The sequence below is a fragment of the Centropristis striata genome, chromosome 21, assembly GCF_030273125.1.
Source record: "Centropristis striata isolate RG_2023a ecotype Rhode Island chromosome 21, C.striata_1.0, whole genome shotgun sequence".
Classification (NCBI taxonomy): domain Eukaryota; kingdom Metazoa; phylum Chordata; class Actinopteri; order Perciformes; family Serranidae; genus Centropristis; species Centropristis striata.
Window position 1 is genome coordinate 12508988 of NC_081537.1, and position 25099 is coordinate 12534086.

General features: G+C 39.2%; 2 protein-coding genes across 4 annotated transcripts in view; one reads left to right on the forward strand and one right to left on the reverse strand.

Moving 5' to 3' along the window:
• Nucleotides 1-4285, reverse strand: part of si:dkey-94f20.4 (synembryn-A) — a 16682-nt gene extending 12397 nt beyond the window's left edge. Inside the window, exons 1-3 of one of the 3 annotated variants that reach the window (XM_059324971.1) lie at nt 4037-4125; nt 3364-3450; nt 1693-1849 (exon numbers count right to left, since the gene is read on the reverse strand). The gene's annotated coding sequence lies outside the window, so the exon portion shown is untranslated. Of the gene's footprint in view, nt 1-1692; nt 1850-3363; nt 3451-3873 lie in introns of all 3 variants that reach the window. The other 2 variants (XM_059324972.1, XM_059324970.1) reach the window with 2 other exon arrangements.
• Nucleotides 3370-25099, forward strand: LOC131959753 (transient receptor potential cation channel subfamily M member 4-like). Its single transcript, XM_059324969.1, has 28 exons — nt 3370-3592; nt 6388-6449; nt 6566-6743; nt 7057-7237; nt 9393-9562; nt 9745-9922; nt 10615-10679; nt 10784-11017; nt 13012-13114; nt 13223-13344; nt 13507-13785; nt 13867-13968; nt 14087-14215; nt 15130-15259; nt 15581-15726; nt 16506-16618; nt 16711-16827; nt 17037-17086; nt 17177-17415; nt 18013-18128; nt 19220-19352; nt 19440-19614; nt 20200-20365; nt 20950-21131; nt 21940-22072; nt 22164-22236; nt 24353-24446; nt 24556-25099. The coding sequence occupies exons 1-28, from the start codon at nt 3530-3532 to the stop codon at nt 24585-24587; spliced, it is 3765 nt and encodes a 1254-aa protein (XP_059180952.1). The 5' UTR covers nt 3370-3529; the 3' UTR covers nt 24588-25099.

Genomic DNA, 25099 nt, shown 5'->3' on the forward strand with positions numbered 1-25099 from the left:
TGGATTTATTTGGGTTAAACATATTTCAAATATGCTCATTTATTTCTCAGAAATCACCAGTTTGTCCAAAGCTAGGCAGCAGCAGATGGACAGGATCTAGTTTACAAATAGATGATGCTTTCTTTTGGCACGCAGTCCCTGCAGTCTTGCCAGTTGTATTCTTCCAAGAGGAGATTCACAACACTTGGCACGAAGCATTACTAAATTGTTTAATCACAAGACTGCCTTCTCATTGCACTGCTGATGCTCCCATGTGCACGCGCACTAGTGATGACTCAGTGCACTACGCTGACAACACGACCTGCCCAGATGGTTGTCACAGGAAAGGTTCACAATGGAGTGGAGAGAAGGGAAGTTGTGATTCACAGAGAAAGAGAGAGGCTGGGAGAAACAGAGTGTGGAAATAAACGTGACACGGGGTCCCCACGGAGTTACTGTATTATTAAAAGATTAAGAATCACGGGAGGATTTCCTCGAGAGATGATAGTAATGTGCTTAACGAGAAAAGTTTCATGTCTCTAATCATTTATAAATGGGCTAATAAGGCTATTCACGGATATTACAGTTATATCAGACTCTGTAAAATCTGATTTATTATCTTTTAGGAAAGGTGTGAGAACAAGAAAATGTTTTTGTATGTTGGGGGATGTGAGTGAAGGACATTTCAGGAATAAACACGCTGACGGCAAAAGTGACTCAAGGGAAAAAGGCACAGGAAAAATGGGGCGATAAAGAAAAGCCTGGAGGAGAATTGGGGTTATTTTGGGCTCTGCAGGCTTCCTGCAGGTGATGGAAATGAAAGAACGATTTCTGGAACAATTGCTCAGCAGCAAGTGGAGTGAAGGTGGAGAGGGATGGAGGAGGATGTGGGAGGGTGGGGGGGTCTGTGGAGCAAAGAGCGTACAGAGGCTATCAGTGTAAACATCACAAAAGGCACAAGGTCACCTCCAGTAGAAGTACAATGTGCTGGGTCGCTGTTGTTTAAAAAGTGTTTATGTTATATCACTAGTCTGGTAAATAAAGAATAAAACTGCCACCATATCTGATTAATTACGAGTGTGGGAGTTGGTCAGACCGAATAATGACTACACTACAGACACACCCCCTCACCCTGCTAACACACTATAAAGGACCAGGACTGGAGAGGGGGGACAGACTTGGACATCCAACCATCAGAAAACACCATCCACGAATGGTTTACTCAAGAAGCCACAGCAAATTTTTGGATTTCCTTGGTGGTGAGTTTCATCCCGCATCCATGTTTATGCTATTTTGAACAGATCTCCAATTCTGAATGTTGTAACTTTCTTGAAATGTATTTCCCTGTCTGTTTTATTACAACTAATTGAGTTGTGGAGACCATTAGTTAGGATTCAGCGTTTAAAGGACAGGATGTTTTCATCAACGTGACTTATGGTTTTTCTTCCACAGGCCACTGCGGTATGGAGATAGCCGTTCTGCTGCTGCTGACTGTGCCTTTGAGTGCTGCCACACCACTTAGACCCACTCCCAGGTCAGTGACAGCAGTAAAACATCAGTAAATATACAGCTAATGATAGGAGGGAGAGACTCACGGTAGCCACAGTTATTTGTCAACCACTGCCTGCTAAAATATAAATGAAATCAAGACATTTCTGTTTTAAAAAAGAGGACTTTAGAAAAATAATTGTTATTTTATCCATGTTACATTACCTTTTTCTGATGGACCCACAGGTCCGACGCCGTCCTCCCAGAAGACGCCGTCGAGGCTGCAGAGGTGAAAAGGTCAGAGAACACACAGGAGCAGCATGTTCAAGCTCTGAAGATCATCCCTTTTCATTCAGAAGACAAACATCTAGACCTGGCGGCGCTGAAACACAGGTACGGAAGAGCATGAGCATAAATACAGCAGTGTTTATTACAGTTCTTCTTATAATGGCTGTCAGCAAAACCTAAATTGTATGTTTGATCTTTAATCATTTTCTTCCCCTTTTCCTCTTCAGCACTGATAGCATGCTGCTGAAGTTACGTCCACGCCGTGCGCCTCAAAGTGGATGCCAGCTCGGGACGTGCCAGCTCAACAACCTGGCCAACACTTTATACCACATCAGCAAAATGAATGGAAAGCCCAAGTCGAAGAATGCCAACAACCCGCAGGGATACGGCAAATAGAGCCAAGAGGGATTGATGGCACTTAAGGACTCCATCTATTTTTACAACCAAATATCTCTGTTCTGACTGACTGGTACTTATTATGGATGTATGTATACCACATAGAATGTGGTTGTTTTTTTTAAAATAGGCTACTGTGTGAAATTCCTAATCATATTACCTTTTAAAACATAGATTCCTCAATATTTAAATGCATTGTTCAATAAATATTTAATATAAACATATGTGTGGAGTTACAGTTTATGGATATTTTGATTAATGTTGAGAAAAAATTACAAAATTATACAGATCGAATCCTGCTTACATGGGCACTTCCTACATATATTTTTTTGGGGGGTGGTAAAGATTTAATGAATGGAAAAATTGTTTTTTAAGAATCATCATAAACCATAAATTCAAATTAATTCATAAAATTAATTTATTGCTCAGCTCTACCTTGGGACCCCCCCCCCCCCCCCCCCCCATTTTTCCTATGGATCATTTGCTTTGGTGCTTTTTATGAGAAGGTAGAGAGGCCCTGAAACATTATTATTAAATTCAATAATTCCCTTTTTGAGATTACATATTAAGAAAATTACATAAAGAAATACTGGGTCCAGAATCTTGCTGTTGGTTATGTAGAAAAATAAATAAATCAGATCATCTTTAAGGACAAGGCAAATAGTCTAGGAAATTTCTTTTCCAGGTATTAAAGATTTTTTTTAACTTAAAATCAGAGGGCCTTGGATGCTTTTTAGGCAACCCACCAACGCTACAGACTTTTTAAAAAATCCTTTTTTTATCCTTGTGCAGTATAATCTTGCCATTTTAAATTCCCCCGAATTCTAACATATTCTTCTTCTATTAAATGTCTAAAGTGCAAAATATTCTGTCTGTCAATGGCCTTAACACTGTGTGGCTGATTGAGGAATGTGCCTCACTCACTATGTTGTAAATCCAGACCTGACCTGTGTGATATTTTTAGGGCAATTGCTCAATGCACAACAGTGTTTTTGCAGTTGTCCTTTCCGCATTTGCATTTTCTTTTCAAACTGTTATCACTCACGAAGAAAAAGAGAGGTCTTAGCGGTGTAATGAAAGTTGTAAGAGGCTTATAATCAGCAGTTCACACAGGTATGAAATGTCTGTGGTTTTTCTGGCCCCTCCTATTTTTTTAAAGTTTGGAGGAAGGTATTTGCAACTTGTGTGCCTCTTGTACAACCACACCCTCACCTGTATGCTGTGTCTGCTCTAGCCTACACCTTGTTTCCTGTGAAATGGCTTTCCCATAGTTTCAGGCTTATCCTGTGAGCCCGCTCCCTGGAAATGAGCAGAAAGAAATCCTGAAGTGTTTTTTCCTCCACTATCTCTCACTGAGGCGAACACAAAGAGAGAAACCATGACAGGAGGAGAAGGAGGAGGCGTCGGAGCAGGCAAAATCGGTAAATCTGAGAAGGACCAGGTAGGTGGTGCCTCTTCGTTAAATCCCTCTGCTGCGGTTGTGGCGGTGCAGACTGCAGTTTAATAAAAGTGGAATTTACAAAGTGGAAGTTGTGATAAAAGCTGCGGCTGACAGTGAAACCCCGAGGGTCTGAGTCACGGTGACGAGCGCTGCTCAAACGTCTGTCTGCACCGGACAGCACGTATCTACCGGTTGTGTGTTGGTAATATGATACTCATAGTTTAGGGTCGGTTCTCGGAAAATCAAAGCCACTAGCGTCGTAACTGTGTGTGTAAACAGACCCGTATTTTTGCTGATGTGTTGTCTTGTCCAACCGGCGGAAGTGAAGCTCGCGCACCAAGTTGCGGAAAAGACGCGTTCGACCGTTAAGTTTAAAACAATACCGGGTAAATTTCACTAACTGTGTGAGTAATAAAAGCTTCGATGAGCCGTTTTCTAACTTACTTATTTCACACTTATTTACAGTAACTTGACTGTAAAAACAAAGATGAGAGCACGCCCACTGCAGCGTACTAACGTTACTGTACGTACTTCCCAGAGTCTAACTAGTTAACGTTAACTAACCTGTAGCTTAACGTTAGCCGTTAGCACTCCATAACGTCACACTGTTAAAATAATCGTCATTTTTTGTCAAAATATATTTTTTTTCCTAAATCATCTCCTCATGACGCCGGCCACATATTGTAAAATCGCCTACATCCTCAGTTAATCAGATCATGTGATTTTACCCCTTTAAGATCACTTCTTTGACAATTTGCCACATTCATAGTCATCAGATAAGAACCCAGCAAAGAAGAGCTAGAGGGAGATTGTTTAGTTATCAGTTTAGTTTATCTGTGTGTTATTGTTGACACTAATATTGGTAACACTTTACTCTAAGGTATCTACATAAGACTGACATGAGCGTGTCATGAACATTAATGACACTTTGAAGTAACATTAATGCTCATGATACTTGTCATGTCATGTTTCTGACAGGCTTGTGTGACTCTTATGTAGACACCTTCAAAATAAAGTGTTACCATATCTTGCTTAAGTCACAAAGGCATGTTCAAAAAAATTGCCTAAGTCATTTATTTATCTTAAGTTACATAATTTACACATAGTGTTGCCAATAGCCATCCTTTGTTACATCCTTTTTGAGTGAAATGATCAATAAATGTCATATGTTACACTTTTGTTTTTTTGTGTTTCCTGCAAAACTTGAAAAAAATGAGTAGGCTAAGCCGATTATTTTAATAGGGTGACGATAACTAACTTAAAGCTAAGTGAGTTTTATGGTTTAATGTTAAAAGTGTAACAAACAGACACCATTGCATCATTGCTTTAACATTCACAGGAGAAAAAGATACACAACGTTAAGGTCGGCTCAGTTCTCACTGCAAATAGTTCCAGGGACAAGCACAGGTGTTGCTAATAACTATAATTTTGGCTACGTTCCGTTTAGCTGTGCCAGCTCCACTGCTCAGGTATTTTGCCTCTAGGTAGCTGTCAGAGTTCCTTGGCACAACTAAACGGAACGGAGCCACCATATCAAATATGCTTTCGCTTCTCCAAATGTCCTGTCAGACGGGCGCATTCACAACATCGCAGCTATTGATAGGACCAGAAAGCAATGTCTTGAAATGAAAATAATCCCTTTTTTATCGTAAATTTAAATTCGAAGTTATAAAGAGATATGGCCAATAACCTATTTCTAAATAAGTCATTTCAAATCTTAATGGCGATATAGAATAAAGCATGTTTTCTGGTAATTCAGTAAATAATAAGTCTATATTAAATAACCACACAGTAGAGTCTATATATATATATCTATATATATCTATATATATATATATTCCTCCTGTGTGGATTAAATACATGATAAATGAAAGGTATTGAGTATTTTCTTATTTAATGAAGAACTTGAAAAATATTTCCAGCTATAAACACACGCCATTTTTACATGCATGCACACAAAACAGAGTAAACACATTAATACAATAGTTTGATTTAAGTACACTGAGGTATTCCCATAAGCATAATTATGAGGATAGGTAGACACGCAGGAGTGAAACAGTAAAGCTGAATTAATGAATGGAGAAAATCCTGCACACTGCTGTTGGAAAACACTATTCACAATTTATTTCAATCAACATTTTGGGTTTTCCCTCCATTATTATGCAGAAAGAGAACCCTGTCCTGAGCTGCACGCACCATAGTATTATGGGAAGTGGAACCAAGTGTGATGTAAAAAAACCCAACTGCAATCTTCAAATTAAATTCCCTCAATATGTTTGATGTCAGATTTTTTGAGGAAGTTGAGTTATGACTTGAGTCATTCTGTTTCACTGTTTTGATTCATATGGTTTCATGATGATATAACACCATGAAAAGATTATTCATTCTTATTAGATTATCATGCAGTCCTATTTCAAGTTACAAAGAGTCCAGTGGGGCACCTTTGTTTAACAAGTAAGTTTGCAGTTGTACTGCAGAATGTATGTATGCTCTGAAGATACCTGTGTGCAGTAATGGCATACGTGCCCACCGAACACACACACTCTCTTACACACACTTAGAGACTTTGTCTGAAACTACAGCACTATGTCAGAAGTCACAGCCAGGTGTTTTCACGCAGCATATCTCACCAGCATATCACTTTTTCTGAGCCAAAGTCAACATTTTGACACTTTCCTTCACCCTGCAGCCACACAATTTCCAAGCATAGAAGGGTAGGGAAGGAGTTAAATGTAATAATATTTAAACAGCCTGTATTTAATCACAGTGTGTTAACCTGTTGAACATGTTTTCAGAGCTGGATCCCCAAAATCATCAAGAAAAGAGTGTGCAGCACCTTTGTAGAAGATTCTTTCAGGTACTGTGAACTCTGTGAAGCACATTCCTCTGTGATAGTAACTGCTCTCTATTTACTGTCCCGATACGTCAGGGATGATCATGTTTTCACACGTATTATCCTCTCACCTCTCTCAGTAATGGCGCGCTGTGTCAGTGCGGGGGTGCAAGAGATGCCCATGGTTCTGTGGCTCTCGGTGACTATTTCAGCACAGCCATCGTCAACCACTGGGACAGCGCCCAACACTCCTCTGAATACCCGACTGACGCCTTTGGAGAGTTGCAGTTTGCAGGAGCCAGCAAGAGGCATAGCTATGTGGGTGGCCTTTATGTTCTGTGCTGCTCTCTGAACGGATTATTAAATGCTTTATCTTTATATCCTTAGGATTTATGATCAAATTAAGAGTGTTTTATTAAAGACAAGTGCCAAATAATGAGTGGAGTAATCAGTACTTTGCTTTTTTAAAAATCTTTTAATCTTTAACCTGCAGTTGTACCTGAGTAAACAAACACAGTGCACTGACAGTAAGATCACATACCTGTACTGAGAAGCTCCTTTTATCAGAACTAACCAAAAACAGTGTATTTTAACACATATTTATACTTTTTGTCTCTCTTTGGGATATCAGTTCCTGCGTCTGTCATGGGACACACCCCCATCTATGGTGTACACCCTGATGACGGCCCACTGGGGTCTTCCTGCGCCTAACCTGGTGGTTTCTATAATGGGCGGAGAAGGCAGGACAAAGGTGAAGACTTGGGTACGGGAGGTCCTCCGGCAGGGACTGGTGAAAGCCTCACAAAGCACAGGTAAACATATCAGAAGAGCAAACTGCAACTTTGAAGGAACTAAACCACCACTTTAAACACTGCTGCGAAAGTAGGTCACAGGGTAGATGATAGTTCCCATATCCAACATTTACAGTAATATCCAGTTTGTCTATGGTCAGCATATGATGTCATGCTTTTATGAAATGTTACCCTTTACATGTAAAATTATGGCTTTGACTGGTGTGCATTTTTTTATTCATATCACATAGTTTGTATCAGATTGTGGCCTGACAGAAGATGTTTTGACCTATAAACTAAAAGTAGGATTGTTATGGCAGTGAATTGTTATGACTGGAGGCTGTACCACTCGTGTACTGTCATGTACAGCTAGCTAGGAATGTAATATTTATCATTATGTTGTTATTGTACAATTGCCCAGAACAGACAAACCAAACATGTTGCATCTTTACAATGCTACTAACTGTTTTTCATTTGTAGCAGTACTTTTTTTTAAATCTATGATTTAGTCACATCAGATTAAGTTTTCTTTCCCCTAAAGGTGATACCATTATTTTGCCAACTTCATATGTTTTAGGCTCAACATTTCCATCAAGGGTTGAGTCTGATTCTGGAGAAAGATTGGTGATATTTGAACTCAAACCCAAACAAATACTGATTTACAGATTTCTATCTCTGCCGAGTTCTCTCCCAGTGCCGGCCCTGGCAGCACATCACCCCCACCCTCATCCACGGTCACTGGCTCTTGGTTAAATCATGCATTGAATACAAACTTCTCCTCCTGACCTATAAATCCTAAACGCCCTCGCCCCTCCATATCTCACTGACCTCCTCCACCCCTACACACCATCCCAAAACCTGAGATCCTCTGACAGGTTTCCTCATCGCCCCCCGCACCAAACTAAAAACTTTTGGGGCTCGTGCCTTCTGGAACTCTCTCCCGACAGCAACCCGACATGCTGCCTCCCTGGACATTTGCACAAAACTTCTCAAGGCATTTGGACTCACTTAACCCCCTCAACCTAGCCTGGCTACCCTCAACCCGCCATCAGTGCCCAATTTTTTAGTCATGCCTACGTTGTTGTATTGTATTGTATTGTAAAGCGTCCTTGGGTTTCTTGAAAGGCGCTATCTAAATTTAAGTTATTTTTGTTATTATTATTATTATTATTATTATTATTATTATTCCTCTCTTCGTCTTTCTCTCCATAAATCCACACAGAATCAGCAATATTTTTTCAGAATTGAAATACTATTTCAACCTGATATTTTTGTAATGTGGATAAGAGCCTAGACTGCTGTGCTTTCAGTTTTGTATATTTTTGCTTATGTAAGAATAAGTAAGTTCCCTAATAATCATTTCTCAATAACTGACTGATAATGGCAAATTATGAATCAACATTTTCTCGAAAGATATAAAATGGCGGTTTTCCTGAGAAAAATACAGCTGTTGCAAACAGTAGTAACATTACGCTCTATGACTCCCTGGGGTCTGATCCTAATTTGGTACTACAATGGCCATTTCCTCCTGACTACTGTGCCAAGTGCAGGTGGCACATGGTGATACTGATCTCCCGTCATCCGAGGTCACTTTAACAAGCTGTTCTCTTTAGGCTTTAGACCAAAGCAACGATAACACCGGTGCAAAAACATTCAGGTGTATTGTTGATACACAATGTAGATGGACAGTGTGTATCAACGCAGACTGTATGTAAACATTATGTAATAAATGACAGATACTTTTAGAAATTTGTAATTTACTTGATATTAACTTAGACGGACTTTATTGTCATTCAGTTACACATGTGCATATTTGCACATTCATGTGCAAATATGCACATCGAACAAAATTCTGATGCATTGGCTCAAGGTGATTGTACTCTGGAATGTAAGATAAATAAAGTATATATATAAACATAAAACTGTAAAAATATTTATATTGCACAGAAATCTAGCAGCAAAAAAGTGTTTTTGTACATAGACAATAGACATAAAAACAAGTTCACAGTGAAGTATAGTACAAAAAGCAAAGGGTTAAAGAGTGAAATGAGCTATTTTTCAGGCATACAATTCCTGCTTTGAACACTGTCGTGACATCTCTCTTTCTCTTAACATTTTACCACAACCAAGCAGTTTCTTTTTTATTCTCACATTCACTTTGGATTGTTGCACCCAGGAGCGTGGATCCTGACAGCAGGCTTGCGTGAAGGCGTTGGCAGGTGTGTAGGAGAGGCGGTGAGGGATCATGCCACCGCAGCCTCGTCGGTGTCCCTCAACAAGGTGGTGGCGCTGGGCATCGCTCCCTGGGGCCTGGTGCACAACAGACAGCAGCTGGTCAACCCACAGGTTGTACACTCACTCACTCACGTACTGTATTTGCAAATTGATTAACCACTTCCAAAAATGTCTTGTTCACTTGTATCCTGCAACAATCTACACACTACAAGTATCTTGGGATCCATCAAATACAGTCCTTAAATGAAAAATAAACCCTGATATATCATATTCTTGGAATCTTCAATTTGCAGGGCAGCTTTCCTGCTAAGTACTACGTCCAGAACACGTCCCGGGACTCCTGCTGCCTTGACAACAACTACCAGGCCTTCCTGCTGGTGGATGATGGGAGTGTGGGACGCAGAGGAGGAGAAACAGGGTTCAGGGCCAAACTGGAGGACTACATCTCCCACCAGCGCACAGGCATCTGGGGTGAGAGACGGGGCAATGAAATAGAATGTTTTGCATTATATCTAGTATCAGAATAGAGGAATTGTTTTCCACAGAATTATTGAGGAATATGACTGAAAAAAGTAGGTCAAAACATTTATGCCTTTTGTTGGTTTCTTGCTCCTTAATTATAATTGCTGGTAAAACTGTGAAACTAGTGTACATGGATTATAATGATTATCAGATGAACAGATTATCTGGGCTAATTTAGCCATAATTATATAGCAGACCTTAAATTTTCTTCTGTTGCTATTATTTCTGGTTTCCCTCTACTAACTGTTTGTAAAGAAAAACGAGTCTTAACCGAGCAATGTTCTTCACAAATTCTGCAAATTTAACACCAATTTCCAGTGCTTTGGCCCTCTTGTGGTGAACTCCGGTCAATGCATGCGCTATTGCCTTGATCCTTTGGGATCCACTGGATGGAAGCCATTGCATGCCACTGCAGGAATTTCAGACACGGCTCTTGAACATGTAAAATCAAGCAGAGATATGTCCAAAAATTTAGAGTTGTGCTCCTGCAGTGGCTTTCCATTACAAGAAAATAATGCAGTTTGTTTGTTTAAAGTTTGCAAGCATGATCATAATGTCTGCATGAAAGATAAATCAGTCTAAACAAATAATTTACCAATGCACTGCAGGAATTAACTGTAATAATGTTTGTGTTTTTGCAGGCAGTGGCAGCATTGACATCCCTGTCCTGTGTATGCTGATCTCAGGGGAGGCAAGCATGCTGGAGGTACCGTCACTGCTTTTTATGTTGATTGACTGCCACACAAATATGAATAAGTTACTTTTAACAGTTAAATGAACTTTTTTTATTATGCATTTGTGTTCTATCAGAGAGTAGATCTTTCTCTGAAAAACAACATGCCCTGGCTGGTGCTGGCCGGCTCAGGGGGCCTCGCTGACTTCCTGAGCGATGTCTTGGAGAATCTGTCGTCAGTCCCGGTTGCCCAGTCTTCCGGCGAGGGAGATGGTGAGGCGGGTCCCAGCGTAGATCTGAAAGACAGAGTGGCAGAACGGGTTAAGAGGCACTTCCCTTCTGAAGCGGATTCAGATAAACTGGCTGAACGGGTAAGTGCTGTGGGGACAGAGATATGTGTTGTCATTGTGCGGCTTTTTGACATGCAGAACAGGAAGGAGCTGTATATTCAGCAGCTGTTGGCGTAGATTGCCATGACATTTAACAATGTTTATTCATGATCTCAGAGGCTGTTGGCAACATCTTGACCTTTCTTTTAATGTTATTAGGTCAAGATTCCAAATTTAATCATGCATTATATTCCATAATATGATGGGCAGATTGCCAATAAACTCGCTGTGCATTTTTATGCTCCTTAGTGGACTAAGTCCTGTTTTCGTCTACCATAACCCTCAGGGCAAGCTTACATGTCTAGTCTTGCTGCTGATGCTGCTCCTTCTAAGGAACGGAAAACTTTTCAGGATGTTGTTGTCATTTAACACTTTATATTGTTGCATGCAGTGAACATTTATTAAGCCTCCACTGGGACTGTAGATGTCAAGCTACTCCCTGTCTTAGTTATCTCACATTTCAAAAACAGCTGGCTTTAATTTAGTTGTTCTTGCTGCTATTTGTAATTAATCCACTCACAAACTTTTTCAGTTTCCATATGGCATAGTATTATAGGAAAACATTTTTTAACGCCAAACATAAACACAAACATGCATTAAAGAGGTAAACGTAGCTTCCAGGAATGAAAAATTAAGTCATAAGTCGTGTTCCCATCAATGAATTCTGTGCACATTCAGAAGACTTGCATGAGAAAAGCTTGATGGTAACATCAGAATTAGAAAAAACTTTCAAAGTTGTGCATAAAAGTTTTCATGCGCACTTAAGGTTGTTTTTCTTTGTTACTGTGCTGAACAGGAGATGGAAAAGCTTTTTTCGTTGTTCTGACGTAGAAAACATTGAACTCCTATGACTGATAAGCTGTTTCTGCTTTGCTGGTCAAGACGAGCTGACATGACAAACAATTATAGGTTGCCCAATTGAATTTAATTCCTGAAGACTTCTCTTCCTTTTCTCTCGTGGGTAGCTAAAGTTGTGTGACTAGAAACCTGTTTTTTGTTGGGTTCATTTCTCTCTTGCACAATCTCTACATCTTCTACTGTTGACTGACGGATTAGCCTGTACGGTTATTTTTTATTCGCTCTAAACCAGTTGATGGAAGCGTCCCTAATTCACCTTTTCTTTTAATGTCACGTTTCAAATTTTCGCTTCAAATTCACTTCAATTTTAATGGAAACATGGCTATTGCTAAAATGCTTTAAACCTGCATTCTTTCTAATGGCCAGCAGAGGGCGACTTCACTCAGCCAAAATCAAGGCTTCAAAACAGTACTCTGCAAACCAGCGGGTGACGTTCTTCTATTAACACAGCAGACAAAAAAGGATTGACAGCATTGTGTGTGACCCATAGTGATGATATAAATAAACGCCTTTATAGTGATCCTTCAGATCTCTTGAGTGTATTTGTTGTCAAAAATCACTCTTACTTTAGACCATCTAGACATTTGCCTTTCTTGCAAATTCTCAGAACGCTATGTAAAAAGCAGTGACCCTCTTTGCTCAGTATCCTCGATGTGCTCTCTATTTAAATGGAAGTGGCATCAATACATTTCAGCTTCCCTGCACTCCCAGCATGCCCTCCTAACAGCTGCTTTAGCTTTAAAAATATTTTGTGTCAGTTTGATTTGTAAGTATGATGTAACATCGTCAACACCACATGCTGCCTTCACTGTGTGACTCATTCATCACTGTCTTGGTGATTATTAAATCAGTAACGTAATCAGTCTGCTGAACTAGGGACCGACAATCTTATTTATTCTACTTGCTGGCCACCTATTACTGTTTGGGCTTGACTTAGGAAGTCCTGATAAAATCTTCTGTTCACTCAGCATGTTGAGTCAGTTCCCCTAATGATGTCATGGATTTCACTATACCCTTTGTCACCAAATCTTTGTTCGTCACTATCTGTATGCAGTTTAGTCTCGCTAACCAAGTATTGAGCTCATATATATTTAATTATCTTGTTTTTCCTTCTCCAGACTTTGAGCATCTACCAGAACCGAAACTTTATAACAATCTACCATGGAGAGCAGGAGGGCCCAAATGAATTTGATACAGTCCTGCTCAAAGCACTGGTGGGAGGTATAACGACAACTTTAAACGGTTAAAATGGCTGTTTTACGTGGCAGCATATCATACATTTAATGTCTGCACTTGCACTCATTATTTAATGTGTTTTTCTTTTTTCAGCTAGTAAGCATCGTGCATCAGTTGAGGACAGCCCTTACACTGAAGAGCTGAAGCTAGCGGTCACATGGAACAGGGTTGACATTGCCAAGAGTGAACTCTTTAATGGAGACATCTCCTGGAGGGTGAGAGGGAAACATCACATGAGAAATGCTACCACTCTTAAGTAGATGCATTATGTGAAGTGTATTGGATCACCCTCTTTCAAGCCCTTTTTTAATAACAGTATTGGTATGAAATGAGTGATAATGTATACCTAAAATGAAGTATTTTTCTCAATCAAATAGTATGAAGACTTGGAGGACTCCATGACAGATGCCCTGGTCAATGACAAGCCTCAGTTTGTGCGTCTTTTCACTGAGAATGGGCTCAACATCCTGGACTACCTGACTTACAACAGGCTGGAAAGCCTCTACCGCTCGGTGGCTGATGGGACGGTGCTGTACAGGCTGCTTCAGCGATGCCTAGTGGAGCGGCTGGGTACTGCAGCCCCGGCATCAAACATACAGGACAAAGTGGCAGCAGCACACATACGTGGCCCAGTGGAAGATGTCACCCTTTTTGAGGTTCGGTTGGTTGTTTGGTCACATGCACAAACAAAAAGAATGTGAAGAAAAGTCATGGTTGCATATACACTTCTTGTTCAGGTTGCAGGAGTCCTGGAGCTGTTAATGGGCGACGTCTGCCAGCCGTTTTACTTTGAGGCTTTGGGCTTAGAACAGATCACATCCAAGAGGAGAGCTCTGAGGGTACTCTTCTTAATATATAGACGTATATATAAAAACTAACAAACTACCGACATGCTACCTGTCAGTGTTGTTTTCTCACACTCAATCTGATACCCCTCTGCCTTTTTTATCATCCCAGCGTGCAAGTAAGCTGCTGCGGGGTGACTGCTTGTATCGGGAGAGACGCTGCCTCTTCCCCTGGGCTTCGCTCTTCATCTGGTCCGTCCTCCAGAACCGCAGTGAGATGGCCACTTTCTTCTGGGAGATGGTAAAAAAATGTCTTCCGCTGCTTTCTTTGTTTATAAGCTTATGATGAACAGAACTGAGTCTGCAGTAGCACATTTACAGTTGCAAGAACAAGTAAGTGAACCATTTGAAATTACCCAGTTTTCTGCATTCATTTGTCATAAAATGTGATCTGATCTGCATCCAAGTCCCTAGTATAGACAAACACAATGTGCTTGACCTAATACCACACAAACACCATGTCTCTTCAGTCTTGTGGTAGACTCATGACTAGAGATCTGAACTAGTTCCAGTGATTCCTTCAAGCCTTTACTTGTTACTCTGGAGTTCATTTTTACCTCACTGAACTTTCTGAGTTGGCCCTGCAGTGAACATGGCTGGGGGCCCATTTAGGGAGAGTTGCCACAGCACTAAATCATCTCCATTTGTGGACCATTTATCTAACTGTGAACTGGTGAATACCTGAAGTCTTTGAGGTTACTTTGTAACCCCTTACAGTCTGATGCAAATCAACAATTCTTGATCCCAGGTCTTCGGAGAGATCTCTTTTTTGCGAGGCATGGTTCACATGAGCGGATGCTTCTTGTGAACTGACTCCAATTAGCTTTTAATAGAGTCATTAGCCAAAGGGTTCACTTACTTTTTCTACCGGCATTATAAATGTTTCATGGATATATTCGATAAAGACATGAAATATTATCATTGTTTGCGTGGTATTAGGTTAAGCACGTTGTGTCTATACTCAGGACTTAGATGCAGATCAGATCACATTTCACGACAAATTAATGCAGAAAACTCAAAGGTCATTTCAAAGGGTTCAAAGGGTTCACATACTTTTTCTTACAACTGTAGATAGTTCTTTAAAAAAAGAAAGTCATAGTCATGTGTACTGCAAAATACTGCATCAGTAACTAAACTTCCTGTGCTGTCTCCCAGGCCGGGGAGTCGGTGCTGAGCGCTCTGAGCGGCTGTAAGATTCTGAGGGAACTGTCCAAGTACGAGGTCGAGGCTGAGACCAAACTGTCTATGAAGGAGCTGGCCCAGAAGTTTGAGAACCTGGCTGGTGGTGAGACCATCTACTAATGTTCAATTACACAAAATAACTGATTATAAATGTGCAGAAATGATGATCAGATATATCACACCCTAAATGTTCTAGTGTTATTCTCCTTCTAAGAGAGTTTTGTAATGCACAGCAGTACCACTATTTTTTAAATGAAATTCTTAATGTTGTTTGTGGTATTTAAATTCTTTGTCAGTGGAAGTAATACATGCACATCCATTGTATAATGATTAATTTGTTTTCAGAATAATCTTCATATTTGTTTGTTTTGTAAATGACAACCATCAAACCAAACTCTCTTTGTGCTCCTTTTTCTCTCCTCAGACGTCTTCAGCTCTTGCTATCGGAGCAACGAGAGTCGCTCCTTCACCCTGCTGATTAGGAAATCTCCAGTTTGGGGCGGTACCACCTGCCTCCAGATGGGCATGGGCGCTGACGCACGACTTTTCTTCAGTCATGACGGAGTACAGGTGTGCCTCTGAAGTAGTAGTGATACTAAGAGCAGCTAAATATCTTTAGGGAGGAGATTGCGGTGGATAAATGGGTCAAAGCCATACCTTTCACGCACAGACGGACCCTTTCACATTGTTAAGTACATCACGAAAGGCATTCTGACGAAAGAATTTCTGCTAAAAATAAAAGCCCTAAAGACTAACTTTTTCCGTGAGGCTGTTTTCTTACCTGTGTGACTGACACGTGAAAGAAAACGATGGAATCAGGTCATTTAATTTTTAAGCTTAGTCCTTTTTTAAAAAGTGTGTCTCAAGTTTGCAGATTTTCAGACTAAAGGTTAGTTCCTTTTGTTATCCAAGAAAATAATCAAATAAATGAAACCTCTCTATTGTAATGAAATGACAGTTCTCACCAAGTTGACTACTTATTTTCGCCTGTGCTTTATCACTGTCCCTCTTTAGCTTCAGGCAATTCTTTTCTTTTTTCTGATCCTGCCCTGGTATCAGCCAAAACGACCAATGATAAGTTTCTAACTTTGCCCGCAAAAAATGTTTTAAAAATATTTTTTTCTGGTGTCAAAGGGAATCAGACCCAGTTACAGACATTAAGAATGATTATAAAGAAATTCCTTTTGATGCTCTTGTTTGCTTGTCTAAGTTAAAAACTCCTTGTTGTTGCATTAAGGAATAATGATCTAATATTACACATGCATCACAGCCCACAATCACATGAATAAATAACTTGCAGTTAGTGAAAATAGTCCATTTTCTTTCATCGTCCATTTCTTCTCCTCCAGTCTTTGTTGTCTCAGATCTGGTGGGGCGACATGAAGAGGAGCACGGAGGTGTGGAAGCTCCTGCTCGCTTTCTTCTGCCCCGTCCTCTGCTACACCAATCTCATCTCCTTCAGGTTAAATCCACTTTTATTTTGTCATTGGAAAAGCATTGGGAAAAAAAATCTTATTTCAGGACTGATACTTTCCAACATACTCCACCTCGCAGGAAACAAGAGGACCATCATCTAGAGGAAGAAGGGAAGCCTAATGAGGACGGGCCGGGCAGGGACAGCGACAGCAACTATGGCACCACCATCTTTTCCTTCTCGGACATCAAGCACATGTAAATCTAAAAAAAAAAAACAATTTAAAGATATTTTGCTTGTCAAGTGATGCAGTTCTGCCTTTTATTTGTACCGTTAAAGCTAGCAAATGGTATGCACTGGTTTGCACAGTTTTGAATGAACATCACTTATTCAGTGTAAAATTATTTCTATTTCTTCTTGTTTTTTCTAGCGTTGGTTGATTAAAAATGTGTAATTTTTGTACCAGTGAAGCAGATACACAAGGACCAATCACTCCCAGGACTGCAACCATCAAAGGTAAATCCTCTTTAACTGCAGCACTCCTTAAAAAGATGCAGGAATAATCATTTTAAGCTACTCACCCTTGTCCAATAACCTTCCTTGCAGGCATACCCCATTCTCCCAGACCACCCAAGCGTCCCTTCATAGTGTCAAGATGGCGTCAGTTCTGGTTTGCACCTGTCACCTCATTTTTGGGCAACGTCCTGATGTACTTCCTGTTCCTCCTGCTGTTTGCCTGGGTACTGTTGGTGGACTTCAAGCCTCCAAATCCCAAATCTCTGGCCATCAGCGAGTATGTGCTCTACTTCTGGGTATTCACCATCGTGTGTGAGGAGATCCGGGAGGTGAGTGCAGAGAGACGTCATACTTAACCCTTAATAGGGCACTCATTGAAATACTTGCAAATTCAAAATTTCAACCCTAGAGAATGTTGGAGGATATTACATACTGCCAGAATGTGTAAAAAACATACGGACCCGGGGGAGGGGGGTAATATTTTGAGAAAAAAAGTTTACGAGATTAAGGTGTCAAATCAGAGAAAAAATGTGCAGGTTTATGAGATTTAAAGTGCTGAATCTGCGAGAAAATTTTTTGTTTTTAACCCACTTTTTTCTCGTAAATCTGCTACCTTTTTTGAGCAGATTTGGCACTTTAAATCTCTTAAATCTGCAGTTCATACTTGGCCTTAATATGCTGTCATAGTGAAGTTCTCCTCGTACAAGTCCATGTGGTTCTACGACCAAACAGAGAGACATGGGGACCCCATTTTGATATCCACTGAAGTTACCAAATATAGTTCTTCGCCCGATAAAGGGTCAATACATCTGCTTCACATTTCACCTCTGCAATAGTAGATAAAACATACAATCACTTCATTTAATGCCGATGGCTTTATAGCTGTGCTTCTTCAATGGATCTGTTTCATGTGTTTCTTCTCCAAGACGTTCTTTCTGGGGTCGATGAGTATGCGTCAGAGGCTCAGAGTGTACATTCAGGATGTGTGGAACAAGTGTGACCTCACCGCCATCTTTCTGTTCATCATAGGAGTAATCTGCAGGTACACACAACTGCCCCGTATATACAGTATGTGTTACTACAGGATTATGCCAAAACATTTCACAATATTGGTTCAATGTTCAAACGAAAGAACTTAAAAAAAACAAGATTTGAATGTAAGTGGGATATAATCTGGTAAAATTAAGGTTAAATAAAAATCTGTTGAAAAAAGCTGTTGTTCTTAATAGCATTGGCTCTTCACCTCTTGAAACAGAGCAGTTTGTTGCCACAGTGTGAACATTCTAAGCCTTCACTAATTGAGTTTTAGGTTGATTGCTGTATTTATCAGGGAATGCAATGTCTTTTTTTTTTTTCAAGAAAAAAACTACCTGGACAAAAATCAACCAAAAAGAGACATGACAAAAAATAAACCCACATTCATGTCATCATGTACCAGAAGCCTAATAATCTGCTAAGGTCTCACATGGACCCAGATGATTAAAAGTGGCTCTGTCACGCTGTTGGCCGGATAAAAGATTTGCTGCTAATGTTTGCTCAGCTTATTTCTCTTATAGTTTATAATAATAATAATAATAATCTTTATTTATAGGGCACTGTTCAAAACAAATGTTACAACTTGCATTACAAAGACAAGTTAAAAGCAGACATAAACCAACAGATAAAAGTAATGTAAGAAAGTTTAAAAATTTAGATGTCCAATGACTAAAATTCTTCATCCATTTAAAATACATAGTTTAAAATGATGAAGATCCATAAATATTAACAAAAAATGTGTCTTGAAAGTGGATACATGCCATTTGATGACAGCTTCTATAAGGCTGACACGTGTGTAAAGGTGATATGACTCCACTGACAGGCGACTAAATTAAATTGGCAGTTACAGTGACTGAAATTACAGATTTCTCTATGTTTGAAAATTGCTGGAACCATTTGGAATAATGGAAGTACAGAGCTCATAAAATATGTAACATAGGTCAATTTTTTCATAGGCATTTGGTTAAAAAAAGTTAAATATTATTCCTTTTAAGGTGCAGCTGTGAAATCAAATCAAATTGACCATGTTAGATGATTTGACATGTTGGCCACTAGGTGGTGCTGTTATCACAGTGTATTTGCTTCACTCTGTTCTAGGATGTTCAAATTGTCCTATGGATTTGGCCGGGAGGTCCTCTGTGTGGACTACATGGTCTTCACCCTCCGTCTCATTCACATCTTTGCCATCCACAAACAGCTGGGACCAAAAATCATCATTGTTGGCAAGATGGTGAGAAATGTCATCCCAATCAGACCAACATATCTTAGCAGGATTTTGGCCTTATAACGACATATTTGACCATTTTCTCCCTTTCAGATGAAGGACGTCTTCTTCTTCCTGTTCTTCCTCATGGTGTGGCTCATGGCATACGGTGTAGCCAATCAGGCTTTGCTTTACTCCTACGACCCGAGCTTGGATCGCATCTTTCGCCGGGTTTTCTACAGACCGTACTTGCACATCTTTGGACAGATCCCTGTGGAAGAGATGGATGGTATGAGTGTTTGTGTTTAAAAAATAATAATTACCGTTTCAAACCAGTATAAGGATAATGTTGAAGCCTTCACCGAACATATACCAAATCCATTGCAGCTTTTTGATTTCATAGTTATACAAGTGCATCTCAATAAATTAGAATATGATGGAAAAGTCAATTTCCAGTACTTCAAGTCAAAGAGCCCCAACCAAGTATTGAGTCATATAGATGGACATATTTTTCAGAGGCCAGCATTTCCATATTAAACACACTTTTTAAAATTGGTCTTTTGTAATATTCAAAATTTTTGAGACACTGAATTTTAGGTCCTCATTAAACGTAAGCCATAATCATTATAATTAGAAGAAATTAAATAAATGAAGACATGAAATGTTTAATTCTGTGTGTAATGGATCTATATAATGTGTTATTTCCACTTTTTGAATTGAATTACTGACATAAATAAACTTTTCTATGATATTCTATATATTCTATTCTATATTCATTGAGATGCACCTGTAATACCCCGATAGCAGCTTTATATGATAATATAAAAAAACAAGACATACTTTAATCTTCCCTTCATTTCTTTGTCTCTGCCAGTGGGGAAGACATGGGACATGCCCTGCACACACAACGTGACGCTGATTGAGAACGGAGAAGAGCCGTGCAGGACTTTGTATAGTAACTGGCTGGTGGTCATTCTGCTGATTATTTACCTGCTCGTCACCAACATCCTGCTCATCAACCTGCTCATCGCCATGTTCAGGTAAAGAACAAGGAGAGTAGTGCTCATAGGGTTGTCACGATACTAAAATGTTCAACTCGATACCGAAACTCAGGAAAATATTCGATACTTGATACCATTTTCGATACCACAAGGTTAAAAACAAAGACCCCAAAATTTAACAGAAATATTTTTAACAACAAGAAAAATGCAACATGTAAAAATGAACAGAACCACAGGTTAAATATTCATAATAAAAAACTGTTGTGCAAAAAGAAACTGCAACTATGATGACAAGCTTCAGGTCTGAGGTAGTGCAAAAAATAAATAAATACAATAAACAATAACAATTAGAACAATATTTTGTATACTGTGCACAATATTAGGCAAGCTTGATAAAAAAATAACAATAATTTAAGTGTTCATTCCTTGGCTAGGTATCGATACTTTTGAAAATGAGTATTGTATCCAGATATAATGTTTTAGTAGAGATACTTTTTTTGAGTATCGATACTTTTGACAACCCAAAGGGCTCATCAGTCTGTCTCAGTGGATCACTGGCATGCTGTGGATTCTCTACAGCTCATCACATCACTCTTTACTCTGCTATCTTTGTGTCCTTCCAGCTACACCTTCAATGAAGTGCAGGCTAACAGCGACATCTACTGGAAGTTCCAGCGCTACAACCTGATTGTTCAGTACCACTCCCGTCCCTCCCTGGCTCCTCCTTTCATCATCATCTCTCACATCAATCTCTTTATCAAGAGGGTCATCCGCAAGGTGCCCTCTGTCAAGATCCACCACTTTGGTAGGTATTTGAAATAATCCCTAATCATTTAACCCTTTATCGGGCGAAGAACTATATTTGGTAACTTCAGTGGATATCAAAATGGGGCCCCCGTGTCTCTCTGTTTGGTCGTAGAACCACATGGATTTCTTTCAGCTAATCAGCAAAGATCAGGCTATGTCAGACGGTGACACCATGACATCTGACCAATCTGTATAATAATATAATAATTTTTAGAGGAAAAAAATTGCAAATTTACTAGATTAAAGTGGCAAATCCACAAGAAAAAAGTCGCAGATTTAAGAGATTTAAAGTGGCAAATCTGTGCGAAAAAAAGTTGCAGATTTACAAGAAAAAAGTGGGAAAAAAACTACTTTTTTCTTGCAGATTCGCCACTTTAAATCTCATAAATCTACATATTTTTTTCCTCGTAGATATGTCACTTTAATCTCGTAAACTTTTGTCTCAAAATATTATCCCCCTCCCCCGGGTTCGTATGTATTTTTTTTTACACATTCTGGCAGTATGTAATATCTTCCAATATTCTCTAGGGTTGAAATTTGGAATTGGCAAGTATTTCAATGAGTGCCCTATTAAGGGTTAAGAATTAATAAAAGTGTCATTTAGTTGGCTTTCATCAGTGTGATGTTTTGAGTTGTAGGTTTTTTTTCTCTGCTCAGTGCAGTTCCTCTAACGTCAGCGTCTAACAGGAACTGGATCATTGTTTACTTCCACATTATCTTCAACTCAGCCGTGGTGGTTCCTGCTTGGTTCAGGAAACACCGTGCCTGGGTTTAATCAAAACAATGACCAGTTCCTTTTCTGTTAGTGTTGCAGTTAAAAGGGAAAGCGGCCAACAGGCTGATGACGTGGGAAACCATTCAGAAGGAGGACTTCCTGACGGCCCAGAACAAGATCCAGAAAAGCAGTGACTCAGAGAGGCTCAAACGGATGTCTGCCAAGTGAGCACACCTTCCTACAATAACACTGTCGTAGTGAAAGTACTTATTTTTTGGCTCCATCATATATTGACACAAGTGTCTTCCTTTTTAGAGTGGATGGTGTGCTCAAACACATGAGTGAAAGCAGAGACTTTGATCACAGACTGAGGGCTCTTGAGAATGAGGTAAATTGAAAGCACTCTTATTAAAGCTTTTAACTTTAGTTTATCATTCTTTGGACCTGTCCAGGGCGTATCCAGCGGTGGAAAAAATGACACCACTACAAGTAAAATTCCTGTGCTCATGACTTACTTCAATAAGAGTACAGAAGTAGCATCAAAATGTACTTAACGTTTTAAAAGTAAAAGTACTAATTATGCAGAATGGCCCTACTTAGATTGTTTTATATATTCCAAATTAGGGCTGGGCGATATGGACCAAAAGACCCAATATATTTAGGCTGAATATCGATATACGATATATATTTCCTGATATTTTTACCGCAAAGTGAGAGCAAATGTTCAGTCAAAGTCAAAGCCAAATATGACATGTCGCAAGTAGTTTTATTGAAACCGTTTATTTAAGTGAACATAAATACTTTATAACAACAGGAGTTCCTTTAAAAAAAAAAAAAAAAAAAAAAAAATCAAAGCTCCATAAAGTGCACATTTAAATAAATAAAAAGATCAATATATTTTTTATATTACCCAGCCCTATTCCAAATATATAATTGGATCATTATTATTGAGGTAATTACATACACAGGATTTACATTTTTTTTTCAACGTCATTTTAACTGCTTAATATACTGTTGTTAGGTTTAATCTAAAAAATAAAAAAAGAAGCCTAATTACTTTAAATGTATCAAGTTTTTTTTTATAAATCCTGATCTGAAAAATAACTAAAGCTGGCAGCTAAATGTAGTAAAATATTTGCCTCCATAATGTATTGGAGTAAAAGTATAAAGTTACATAAAATTGAAATAAGCGGTGAAGGACAACAAATGAATATCATCCCTTTTGTCAGTCTTGATACATACACATCGTTGCTGTCAAAGAGCGTCTGCTCAGTCGACTTCTCTCATATAAAGGTTAAATAAATGTCAACCCCCTACATATAGCAGGGCTACGTTATATCCATCATGACAGCTAGAACACTATGTTCTGATATTGATATGTGTTAAGGGTAATTCACACATATAGGTAAAAGGAAAAGCTTATAATTTTGGGAAATACTTTTCTTTTTGAGAGTAAATGCCATAAATACCCCTCTCTTGTCTGTATGTTAAATATGAGCTACTGTACTGCATAGAGGGGAAACAGCTGGTGTAAAAGTGTGAAACTACACTTTGCTGTTTTAGCAGGGGTTTCCACTGGCTCTCTGGTAAACAGTCCGGCACAGAGGAGGCTGCACATTGTACTGACGGCCCATTATTTCAAAACCTCAATGTCCCATTTGATCGAAAGTCCATTCGTTTGTTATCCCGAAAACAAACGTCCATCCTCCGAAGGCCTGTCACTCTGAAAATAACCTAGCCACTCTCCCTGCAATTAGAAAGATTCATGGCCTGCCTCCTAATATTTCACACCATTGTTTGGACGCGTGTTTCCCTGTTGGCATGTTTTTCTTTCCCATGAGAATTGTGTGTCCTGTCCTGTTCTGATTTGGCATGGAATAGAAGAGAAAATCCTATGATAGGTTTCAAAGATGGACAGTGAAGAGATACTGTGATCATGTAACCCGAGCCTATTGCATGATATTCCTATCATGCTGACACTTCCCTCAGGTGTCTGAGAGTCACACTGCAAAAAAACAAACTTCGATAAAATTTTAAGTTGGATGAGTTGGTTGAAATTCAGATTTATGTCAACTCAACTGTAAGTACTAACTTATAATTTTACATTGCAATAATTTTTAATCCTTACTTTTGCTACTCTTGTTGTAGCTGTAACAAGCAGCGCCGCTAGCTGCTAGCATCAGTTAGCCGCTAGCTAGACCATATTTCACCGCTTTCCCGCATTTCACAACAAAGAAATAAGAGTTAGCAGAACTATTGTCCCTTGTTGTGAACCCCAACTTAAAGATATAAGTAACAACAACAACTCACAAACTTGTTTTTGAGCAGACAACTGGCTTCCTTTGTTGTGCTAACTTACATTATTGCCCTAAATGTCAATAATTTATATTTCCAAGTTTTACCAACTTAAATCACTGTTTTAGGCCAAAAAATACAAGTTGGCTTTTTTTGCAGTGCACTGTATCGCTCTAAACACAGCTTTTGTCTCTTTTGATCCTTCTCAGATGGAGTACTGCTCAAATGCTCTCAGCTGGATTGTGGATACTTTGGCACAAGGGAGCACGTTCAAACCTCCTCGGCCTCCACCGTCATTAAGAGGTACAAAATCAGAACACACATGGTTGTTTTCACTAAGCTTGCTTGACTAGTTTGTTTAAGTTGTGTTTTTTTCCAGCACTTGACATACTACGCCTCTTCTCCTTCACAGATGCATTCCCCTCTTCTTCCAATTCCACCTGATTCGTCCTCTGTGATGCCTTCACTTGCTCAGGGTCGGTACAAGACAACATTTAAGTGCTTTTACTTTGGCTGCTCCCATGTTACCCACCCACCACTCTGACTGTTCATCACAGGACTACTACTTTCAATTGTTCTGAACTGAAAAAAATGTAGCCGCCATCACTATTTGTTACAGTATTGATTGAATGCCAAAGCTGATATTTTATGTGTGCAGTCAATCTTAGTCAAATGCCAAAGTCAAGTGTATGTATTTATCATGTGGCATGTTGCATTTTATGTGTTTTATTAGCCAACACTATCATTACTGTAGTTTTAAATGCTGGAATTCTACTTTTTCAGGTTTTTATATATGTTTTCACAGCTATATTGAAACTATGATAGTGTTTGCAGGGGTTACATTAAGTTACATTTGTAATACTTTTATGTTTAGTTACTGTATGGCAACCGTACATGTAAAATCAAGTGCTTGTGTTGCTACAAAATGTAAATGTTTTCAATAAATTGTATAAAAA